General features: G+C 39.1%; 2 protein-coding genes across 2 annotated transcripts; both read left to right on the forward strand.

Annotated features, from left to right (window-relative positions):
- The first annotated feature begins 4,253 nt into the window (after positions 1–4,253).
- Positions 4,254–5,607, forward strand: LOC132891223 (granzyme B-like). The gene is made up of 5 exons (XM_060928697.1): positions 4,254–4,343; positions 4,502–4,649; positions 4,741–4,900; positions 4,990–5,247; positions 5,402–5,607. Exons 1-5 carry the CDS (start codon positions 4,295–4,297, stop codon positions 5,549–5,551), a joined length of 765 nt encoding a protein of 254 aa, XP_060784680.1. The 5' UTR covers positions 4,254–4,294; the 3' UTR covers positions 5,552–5,607.
- Positions 5,608–9,779: 4,172 nt separating this feature from the next.
- Positions 9,780–11,133, forward strand: LOC132891224 (granzyme B-like). The gene is made up of 5 exons (XM_060928698.1): positions 9,780–9,869; positions 10,028–10,175; positions 10,267–10,426; positions 10,516–10,773; positions 10,928–11,133. The coding sequence occupies exons 1-5, from the start codon at positions 9,821–9,823 to the stop codon at positions 11,075–11,077; spliced, it is 765 nt and encodes a 254-aa protein (XP_060784681.1). The 5' UTR covers positions 9,780–9,820; the 3' UTR covers positions 11,078–11,133.
- Positions 11,134–11,809: the final 676 nt, after the last annotated feature.

The following is an 11,809-nucleotide window of genomic DNA, read 5'->3' on the forward strand; positions in this document are numbered from 1 at the left end:
TAAATAATGCTGAATATTTCCTGATCATGACAAGTAGAGATTTTCTTAACACATTGAATGCCACGCAGTTTTTGGAAATTTGGCTGTAGCCACAATGAGTGTAGCCAGTATCTAGATCATTGTTGGCGTTCTTTGGACAGCCACAGAATATTTTGTATTAGGCTATAATATAAATATTATAATAATATAATATACATAACATGACTCGTTTAAAAGGTGAGAGTCAGCTTTCCGTAGGTGAAAACCACTTCTTTCTTGGTTCATAAGCTAGTCTTGTACCGCTCGCCGCCATGTTGAAAAGGTTAAAGTTCATCTCATCTCGGCAACTCGTGTATCAAAATTTTCTACGAGTTGCCCAGTGGAAAATACCACAAGAGGGGGCGTTCATGTGTGCTTTCCATGTCGGCGTTTGGTATTTACCATAATTCCCATAGCACATGAACGCACCATGAGTGTGAATGGTTGTCTGTGTCTATGTGTCAGCCCTGTGATGACCTGGCAACTTGTCCAGGGTGTACCCCGCCTTGCGCCCATAGTCAGCTGGGATAGGCTCCAGCTTGCCTGCGACCCTGTAGAACAGGATAAAGCGGCTAGAGATAATGAGATGAGATGAAACTATGTAATTTTACTGACACTTTCGTGTGCCATAAGTCTGAGGCAAAGCTGTAGTGGTGGTGGGTTTGATACACAGGAACAGAACAAAAGCCCAAGCGTTTGTAATGTTTTGTACACACTCGTTCATACAGGCAGAAAGTGTGTCAGGTCAAAAAAAAAAAAAAATTGGGGAAAAGTAAAAATAAGCTATGAGCTATTCATAGAGTTGTAATTAGTTTTTGAGGGTAAAAAGTCAGCACAGTGTTTATCCCTCACAGATGCATTTTTAAAGGAATTTTTAAAAATAATTTAACATCAAAGTAGTTCAGCATAGTTCAGCATTTGTGTTTTGCACAAATAATCTGTGAAATGTGAGTAATTAAGTATTGGCAATGATTTTAAAATAAAAAATACATGAGTTGATAAATTAGCTTGCTCAAAACCACCAGAATCAGATCATCAGCTGTTTACAGATTTATTTGATCAGATAAAGCACTAGGTATAAAACTTTTGGTTTACACACACACACACACACGTGGGCGAGTTTGCACGCACGCACACATACACATGGGGGGGTTAAGTACACCACACCTAACACAGTTTCTGGACAGCCTGTTTCTAACCTGTAGAAGGCCATTTAATTACTTAAAACACTATATAAAGCTGAAGAGACAGTAATCTGAGTTATGATTTAACTGGGCTGCTGTGAGCTGTGAACGCTACCTGCTACAATACCTTAAATGCCTGAGAGCATTATTATAAGACTGCATCTTCATCTGTGTAACAACATTATGAACAATAAACAAAATTAAGAAACCATGAATCTTTATAGTCCCCTGAACTCTCCATATGGAATCTGTTGAATATGTTTCTTACAAAACCTTTTAGAAATGGCTCTATAACGCACCAAAAATGTTCAGCTATTGTTACTAGACAAATAACCTTTATTAAATACTATATACAACAGTTTTTAATTACATTACATTAATGGCATTTTAGCAAATGCTCTTATCCAGAGTGATGTACAACATACCCAGAACAGCCTGGGGGAGCAGTTAAGGGTTAGGTACCTTGCTCAAGGGAACTTCAGCCCTTCCTGCTGGTCCAGGGACTTGAACCCTGAGTAGAGATGAGTATTAATGAATACAAATAATCTGGTTTAGTTTAAATCAAGAAACTACATGCTTTCTATGATTTGTCCCTCTGAAAAAAAATATTTTCCTTTCAGAGAGGGATCCAAGTTTAAACCCTTTTGATAAGAAGCATCCAAAGAACCTTTTAGGAAGTGGGTTTTTTTCAGAATGTGTGAGTGTGTGGCGGCACGGTGGTGTAGTGGTTAGCACTGTCGCCTCACAGCAAGAAGGTTCTGGGTTCAAGCCCAGTGGCCGGCGAGGGCCTTTCTGTGCGGAGTTTGCGTGTTCTCCCCGTGTCTGCGTGGGTTTCCTCCGGGTGCTCCGGTTTCCCCCACAGTCCAAAGACATGCAGGTTAGGTTAACTGGTGACTCTAAATTGACCGTAGGTGTGAGTGTGAATGGTTGTCTGTGTCTATGTGTCAGCCCTGTGATGACCTGGCGACTTGTCCAGGGTGTACCCCGCCTTTCGCCTGTAGTTAGCTGGGATAGGCTCCAGCTTGCCTGTGACCCTGTAGAACAGGATAAAGTGGCTAGAGATAATGAGATGAGACCTCCTCACTCGCCAAAAAGTTCTATTTTGGTCTCATCCGTCCACAAAACATTTTTCCAATAGCCTTCTGGCTTGTCCACATGATCTAACTGCAGACGAGCAGCAATGTTCTTTTTGGAGAGCAGTGGTTTTCTCCTTGCAACCCTGCCATGCACACCATTGTTGTTCAGTGTTCTCCTGATGGTGGACTCATGAACATTAACATTAGCCAATGTGAGAGAGGCCTTCAGTTGCTTAGAAGTTACCCTGGGGTCCTTTGTGACCTTGCCAACTATTACACGCCTTGCTCTTGGAATGATCTTTGTTGGTCGACCACTTCTGGGGAGGGTAACAATGGTTTTGAATTTCCTCCATTTGTACACAATCTGTCTACCTGTGGATTGGTGGAGTCCAAACTCTTTAGAGATGGTTTTGTAACCTTTTCCAGCCTGACGAGCATCAACAATGCTTTTTCTGAGGTCCTCAGAAATCTCCTTTTTTCATGCCATGATACACTTCCACAAACATGTGTTGTGAAGATCAGACTTTGATAGATTCCTGTTCTTTAAATAAAACAGGGTGCCCACTCACACCTGATTGTCATCCCATTGATTAAATGCACCTGACTCTAATTTCACCTTCAAATTAACTGCTAATCCTAGAGGTTCACATACTTTTGCCACTCACAGATATGTAATATTGGATCATTTTCCTCAATAAATAAATGACCAAGTATAATATTTTTGTCTCATTTGTTTAACTGGGTTCTCTTTATCTACTTTTAGGACTTGTGTGAAAATCTGATGATGTTTTAGGTCATATTTATGCAGAAATATAGAAAATTCTAAAGGGTTCACAAACTTTCAAGCACCACTGCAAATTATCCACACTTTTACATATCAAAACTAGACTTGGGTTGTGGACTCAGGACTCCATTCTGAGAAAACAGAAAAACTTTTGTCATTTGAATACTGGGGGCACTGCAATAAGCAAAGATGCATTTTGGCTTATAACTGCTGCTGTGTTTGCCTTTAAAAACTGATTCACACTTGATGCCATAGAATACCGAGACATCGCAATTTTTCATGTCAAGCTAATTGATGTGGCTGCCATATTGGGTTTTTTGAAAAAGTTTTAAGAAGGGGATAAAGTTTGTATCATTTTCACCACATTTGCTACAGCTGATCTTCAGATCAAATGTCAGAAAAGTTATCAGATGACTTTCTGATTTTCAAAACCATTTGTTTAGAACAGACATTCGAAATCTGTGGTGAGACCACCAAACAGGATGTAAGGTCTTATGTGAACAATAGCTTGATGTGATGACACCAAATTTCATATGTGCACATACGATGGCTTCCTGAGGGCGTGCAAAAATAAATAAATAATTAAATAAATTTGTGTCATTTGACCTCTGAAAGGAGCTTAAATAACCATGGGCCTTTGGTTCATGCTCCTTTTATACACAGTCATGTTCCCAGTTAACCTGCTTATTTTGGAATCTTCCAAAATGGTGTTATTATGAATTTTTCTGTCTTATTTTGCATCTGTCCCAACTTTTTTTTTTTGAGTGTGTTGCAGGCATCAAATTCTAACTTTGTTTATATTTACAAAATACATTAAGTTGGTCAGTAACTTTATTTTTAGGTATTATGTTATTGAGGTAGGGTTTTGGGAAATGCTCGCTAATTAAAGAACATTCTTATAAATAGGATGGCAAATATTTTGAGAAGCCCATTCCAGTTTGGTCCAATATTTGGCCCAAGGTTAAAGCTAAATTTCAATATGATCTGTAACTGTGTTCTTCAAGATATCTCCACCACTTCTTTCAATTTCAAGTTATTTTCTCTCTGAAAAAGAATGCAGTTTAAGTTCTGTGGGAGTGCCCACTGTGCATGCACTGTGCACCATGCAATGAGAAAAGTGTATGTAAGTTCAAAGCCCTTAAAGAGGAGGGGCTCTGATTGAAAGGTTGTTGAAATATAAGAGGAAAGAAAAATCATGTTGCACAGTTCCGTCAGTGTGGTGTACTACAGACATGTTCTTCAGCATCTCTTTCCTTGTACTTTCTGTCCTCCCTTTGTGTGGTAATGTATTCTGTATGAGATATGTAAAGCTGATAATTGCAATTTACAAAAGAATTGTTGTTTTTTATGGTTTAAAACTGTGATCGAAACATTACAGTATTCTCAACATTATGTCCTATAATGTTATAGCTCTATAACAATATTGTTTGTTTTCTCAGGGGCAGTGGAGAGTGGTATTATTGGAGGAAATGAAGCAAAGCCACACTCCCGACCCTACATGGTGTCTGTTCAGATTAACAGTGTACACATGTGTGGTGGTATGCTTATCAAAAAAGATTACGTGCTGACTGCAGCCCACTGTGTAGAGTATGTTTTTGTGCTTTTGTACAAGTATTAAGACTATATTAGCATTTTCAGTGTGTAGTCACATAATATAGTAAAATCTGATGTACACTAGCAACATTGAATGCTCTGGAAAAGACAAGCTGGAAGTGGTACTGGGAGCTCACAACATCAAACAAAAGGAGTCCAAGCAGCAGAGAATCCACGTGAAGAAATGCATAAAGCATCCCTGTTACAGGAAGAAACAACCGCAAAATGATATCATGCTACTGAAGGTACATTGTGCTACTTTCATAACTTTTGCTTCTGTTCATTTCATGCATCCAGCTCTCAACTCAAACACTACCTAACTAATCTGTTACAGCTGAAGACTGCAGCCAAGCCGAACAATGCTGTAAAGGTTACTGATCTACCGAAGAAGAATGAGAACATTCCAGCTCGTCAAAAGTGTTCAATAGCTGGTTGGGGCATGACATCTAAGAACAGCGCTGAATCAAGTGTCCTACGAGAGGTCACACTCACAGTACAGAATAATTCTCTGTGCAAGGGTCTTTGGCAGGTCTATTTTGACACAGACAGCATGATCTGCACGGTTTCTGATGGGAAAAAAGCTTTTTGTCAGGTACTGCAATGTAATATTCAGTAAAGACAAATATACAAATAGATAGTTGTACATTGGAACAAAGAAATAAAACACAACAGGGTGTGCTGCTAAAGGGAAAAAATCAGTGGACACAAATAATTTGTGTGTTTTTATTCTCTTGTTGTCTCTGCAGGGTGATTCAGGGAGTCCTCTTATCTGTGGAAATGAACCACAAGGTTTAGCTGCATATACCTACCCTGGTGACTGCTTAAATTCTGACTACCCAGAGGTATATACGAAGATCTCCTACTTTCTTCCATGGATTAAACAAGTTATAGGCTAGAGAATGAACACAATGGAAGTAATCACAATCTAATAAAATATACCTTGCATTTATTATATATGTGTCTGCTCTTCTATTGCTTCTATATGTATACCTCTCACATGAGCATTTATGTTATAGAATAATTTAAAAAATATTTTTAAAAAGATAGTAGAAGAAACCTAACAATCACATTAAAATTTTTGTGATATAAAAAGCTTTATGCTCAAACAAAATAATACAAAATTAAACCATGTAGTGGGCGGCACGGTAGTGTAGTGGTTAGCGCTGTCGCCTCACAGCAAGAAGGTCTGGGTTCGAGCCCCATGTCCGGCGAGGGCCTTTCTGTGTAGAGTTTGCATGTTCTGTCCGTGTGGGTGTGCTCCGGTTTCCCCCACAGTCCAAAGACATGCAGGTTAGGTTAACTGGTGACTCTAAATTGACCGTAGGTGTGTGAATGGTTGTCTGTGTCTATGTGTCAGCCCTGTGATGACCTGGCAACTTGTCCAGGGTGTACCCCGCCTTGCGCCCATAGTCAGCTGGGATAGGCTCCAGCTTGCCTGCGACCCTGTAGAACAGGATAAAGCGGCTAGAGGAGATGAGATGAAACTATGTAATTTTACTGACACTTTCGTGTGCCATAAGTCTGAGGCAAAGCTGTAGTGGTGGTGGGTTTGATACACAGGAACAGAACAAAAGCCCAAGCGTTTGTAATGTTTTGTACACACTCGTTCATACAGGCAGAAAGTGTGTCAGGTCAAAAAAAAAAAAATTGGGGAAAAGTAAAAATAAGCTATGAGCTATTCATAGAGTTGTAATTAGTTTTTGAGGGTAAAAAGTCAGCACAGTGTTTATCCCTCACAGATGCATTTTTAAAGGAATTTTTAAAAATAATTTAACATCAAAGTAGTTCAGCATAGTTCAGCATTTGTGTTTTGCACAAATAATCTGTGAAATGTGAGTAATTAAGTATTGGCAATGATTTTAAAATAAAAAATACATGAGTTGATAAATTAGCTTGCTCAAAACCACCAGAATCAGATCATCAGCTGTTTACAGATTTATTTGATCAGATAAAGCACTAGGTATAAAACTTTTGGTTTACACACACACACACACACACACACACACGTGGGCGAGTTTGCACGCACGCACACATACACATGGGGGGGTTAAGTACACCACACCTAACACAGTTTCTGGACAGCCTGTTTCTAACCTGTAGAAGGCCATTTAATTACTTAAAACACTATATAAAGCTGAAGAGACAGTAATCTGAGTTTAGGATCTAACTGGGCTGCTGTGAACGCTACCTGCTACAATACCTTAAATGCCTGAGAGCATTATTATAAGACTGCATCTTCATCTGTGTAACAACATTATGAACAATAAACAAAATTAAGAAACCATGAATCTTTATAGTCCCCTGAACTCTCCATATGGAATCTGTTGAATATGTTTCTTACAAAACCTTTTAGAAATGGCTCTATAACGCACCAAAAATGTTCAGCTATTGTTACAAGACAAATAACCTTTATTAAATACTATATACAACAGTTTTTAATTACATTACATTAATGGCATTTTAGCAAATGCTCTTATCCAGAGTGATGTACAACATACCCAGAACAGCCTGGGGGAGCAGTTAAGGGTTAGGTACCTTGCTCAAGGGAACTTCAGCCCTTCCTGCTGGTCCAGGGACTTGAACCCTGAGTAGAGATGAGTATTAATGAATACAAATAATCTGGTTTAGTTTAAATCAAGAAACTACATGCTTTCTATGATTTGTCCCTCTGAAAAAAAATATTTTCCTTTCAGAGAGGGATCCAAGTTTAAACCCTTTTGATAAGAAGCATCCAAAGAACCTTTTAGGAAGTGGGTTTTTTTCAGAATGTGTGAGTGTGTGGCGGCACGGTGGTGTAGTGGTTAGCACTGTCGCCTCACAGCAAGAAGGTTCTGGGTTCAAGCCCAGTGGCCGGCGAGGGCCTTTCTGTGCGGAGTTTGCGTGTTCTCCCCGTGTCTGCGTGGGTTTCCTCCGGGTGCTCCGGTTTCCCCCACAGTCCAAAGACATGCAGGTGAGGTTAACTGGTGACTCTAAATTGACCGTAGGTGTGAGTGTGAATGGTTGTCTGTGTCTATGTGTCAGCCCTGTGATGACCTGGCGACTTGTCCAGGGTGTACCCCGCCTTTCGCCTGTAGTTAGCTGGGATAGGCTCCAGCTTGCCTGTGACCCTGTAGAACAGGATAAAGCGGCTAGAGATAATGAGATGAGACCTCCTCACTCGCCAAAAAGTTCTATTTTGGTCTCATCCGTCCACAAAACATTTTTCCAATAGCCTTCTGGCTTGTCCACATGATCTAACTGCAGACGAGCAGCAATGTTCTTTTTGGAGAGCAGTGGTTTTCTCCTTGCAACCCTGCCATGCACACCATTGTTGTTCAGTGTTCTCCTGATGGTGGACTCATGAACATTAACATTAGCCAATGTGAGAGAGGCCTTCAGTTGCTTAGAAGTTACCCTGGGGTCCTTTGTGACCTTGCCAACTATTACACGCCTTGCTCTTGGAATGATCTTTGTTGGTCGACCACTTCTGGGGAGGGTAACAATGGTTTTGAATTTCCTCCATTTGTACACAATCTGTCTACCTGTGGATTGGTGGAGTCCAAACTCTTTAGAGATGGTTTTGTAACCTTTTCCAGCCTGACGAGCATCAACAATGCTTTTTCTGAGGTCCTCAGAAATCTCCTTTTTTCATGCCATGATACACTTCCACAAACATGTGTTGTGAAGATCAGACTTTGATAGATTCCTGTTCTTTAAATAAAACAGGGTGCCCACTCACACCTGATTGTCATCCCATTGATTAAATGCACCTGACTCTAATTTCACCTTCAAATTAACTGCTAATCCTAGAGGTTCACATACTTTTGCCACTCACAGATATGTAATATTGGATCATTTTCCTCAATAAATAAATGACCAAGTATAATATTTTTGTCTCATTTGTTTAACTGGGTTCTCTTTATCTACTTTTAGGACTTGTGTGAAAATCTGATGATGTTTTAGGTCATATTTATGCAGAAATATAGAAAATTCTAAAGGGTTCACAAACTTTCAAGCACCACTGCAAATTATCCACACTTTTACATATCAAAACTAGACTTGGGTTGTGGACTCAGGACTCCATTCTGAGAAAACAGAAAAACTTTTGTCATTTGAATACTGGGGGCACTGCAATAAGCAAAGATGCATTTTGGCTTATAACTGCTGCTGTGTTTGCCTTTAAAAACTGATTCACACTTGATGCCATAGAATACCGAGACATCGCAATTTTTCATGTCAAGCTAATTGATGTGGCTGCCATATTGGGTTTTTTGAAAAAGTTTTAAGAAGGGGATAAAGTTTGTATCATTTTCACCACATTTGCTACAGCTGATCTTCAGATCAAATGTCAGAAAAGTTATCAGATGACTTTCTGATTTTCAAAACCATTTGTTTAGAACAGACATTCGAAATCTGTGGTGAGACCACCAAACAGGATGTAAGGTCTTATGTGAACAATAGCTTGATGTGATGACACCAAATTTCGTATGTGCACATACGATGGCTTCCTGAGGGCGTGCAAAAATAAATAAATAATTAAATAAATTTGTGTCATTTGACCTCTGAAAGGAGCTTAAATAACCATGGGCCTTTGGTTCATGCTCCTTTTATACACAGTCATGTTCCCAGTTAACCTGCTTATTTTGGAATCTTCCAAAATGGTGTTATTATGAATTTTTCTGTCTTATTTTGCATCTGTCCCAACTTTTTTTTTTTGAGTGTGTTGCAGGCATCAAATTCTAACTTTGTTTATATTTACAAAATACATTAAGTTGGTCAGTAACTTTATTTTTAGGTATTATGTTATTGAGGTAGGGTTTTGGGAAATGCTCGCTAATTAAAGAACATTCTTATAAATAGGATGGCAAATATTTTGAGAAGCCCATTCCAGTTTGGTCCAATATTTGGCCCAAGGTTAAAGCTAAATTTCAATATGATCTGTAACTGTGTTCTTCAAGATATCTCCACCACTTCTTTCAATTTCAAGTTATTTTCTCTCTGAAAAAGAATGCAGTTTAAGTTCTGTGGGAGTGCCCACTGTGCATGCACTGTGCACCATGCAATGAGAAAAGTGTATGTAAGTTCAAAGCCCTTAAAGAGGAGGGGCTCTGATTGAAAGGTTGTTGAAATATAAGAGGAAAGAAAAATCATGTTGCACAGTTCCGTCAGTGTGGTGTACTACAGACATGTTCTTCAGCATCTCTTTCCTTGTACTTTCTGTCCTCCCTTTGTGTGGTAATGTATTCTGTATGAGATATGTAAAGCTGATAATTGCAATTTACAAAAGAATTGTTGTTTTTTATGGTTTAAAACTGTGATCGAAACATTACAGTATTCTCAACATTATGTCCTATAATGTTATAGCTCTATAACAATATTGTTTGTTTTCTCAGGGGCAGTGGAGAGTGGTATTATTGGAGGAAATGAAGCAAAACCACACTCCCGACCCTACATGGTGTCTGTTCAGATTAACAGTGTACACATGTGTGGTGGTATGCTTATCAAAAAAGATTACGTGCTGACTGCAGCCCACTGTGTAGAGTATGTTTTTGTGCTTTTGTACAAGTATTAAGACTATATTAGCATTTTCAGTGTGTAGTCACATAATATAGTAAAATCTGATGTACACTAGCAACATTGAATGCTCTGGAAAAGACAAGCTGGAAGTGGTACTGGGAGCTCACAACATCAAACAAAAGGAGTCCAAGCAGCAGAGAATCCACGTGAAGAAATGCATAAAGCATCCCTGTTACAGGAAGAAACAACCGCAAAATGATATCATGCTACTGAAGGTACATTGTGCTACTTTCATAACTTTTGCTTCTGTTCATTTCATGCATCCAGCTCTCAACTCAAACACTACCTAACTAATCTGTTACAGCTGAAGACTGCAGCCAAGCCGAACAATGCTGTAAAGGTTACTGATCTACCGAAGAAGAATAAGAACATTCCAGCTCGTCAAAAGTGTTCAATAGCTGGTTGGGGCATGACATCTAAGAACAGCGCTGAATCAAGTGTCCTACGAGAGGTCACACTCACAGTACAGAATAATTCTCTGTGCAAGGGTCTTTGGCAGGTCTATTTTGACACAGACAGCATGATCTGCACGGTTTCTGATGGAAAAAAAGCTTTTTGTCAGGTACTGCAATGTAATATTCAGTAAAGACAAATATACAAATAGATAGTTGTACATTGGAACAAAGAAATAAAACACAACAGGGTGTGCTGCTAAAGGGAAAAAATCAGTGGACACAAATAATTTGTGTGTTTTTATTCTCTTGTTGTCTCTGCAGGGTGATTCAGGGAGTCCTCTTATCTGTGGAAATGAACCACAAGGTTTAGCTGCATATACCTACCCTGGTGACTGCTTAAATTCTGACTACCCAGAGGTATATACGAAGATCTCCTACTTTCTTCCATGGATTAAACAAGTTATAGGCTAGAGAATGAACACAATGGAAGTAATCACAATCTAATAAAATATACCTTGCATTTATTATATATGTGTCTGCTCTTCTATTGCTTCTATATGTATACCTCTCACATGAGCATTTATGTTATAGAATAATTTAAAAAATATTTTTAAAAAGATAGTAGAAGAAACCTAACAATCACATTAAAATTGTTGTGATATAAAAAGCTTTATGCTCAAACAAAATAATACAAAATTAAACCATGTAGTGGGCGGCACGGTAGTGTAGTGGTTAGCGCTGTCGCCTCACAGCAAGAAGGTCTGGGTTCGAGCCCCATATCCGGCGAGGGCCTTTCTGTGTAGAGTTTGCATGTTCTCCCCGTGTCCGTGTGGGTGTGCTCCGGTTTCCCCCACGGTCCAAAGACATGCAGGTTAGGTTAACTGGTGACTCTAAATTGACCGTAGGTGTGATCCTGCGTTCATGTGCTATGGGAAGATGATATTTTCCAGTTGGGAAGTGGTATTTACCAGTGTGTTGTGTTCACATGCTTTTGTTGTTGTTGACAAATTAAAGATGGTGGACCAGATTCAGAATCAGGCCTGTTATTTGGCTAAAACAATTACAGATTGCTTTGTTCATCAGCTGCAGCAGGAATATGAGTTATCAAAAGTCAAAAGGTAAATAATGCTGAATATTTCCTGATCATGACAAGTAGAGATTTTCTTAACACATTGAATGCCACGCAGTTTTTGGAAATTTGGC

The sequence above is a fragment of the Neoarius graeffei genome, chromosome 9 (genome assembly GCF_027579695.1).
Source record: "Neoarius graeffei isolate fNeoGra1 chromosome 9, fNeoGra1.pri, whole genome shotgun sequence".
Lineage (NCBI taxonomy): Eukaryota > Metazoa > Chordata > Actinopteri > Siluriformes > Ariidae > Neoarius > Neoarius graeffei.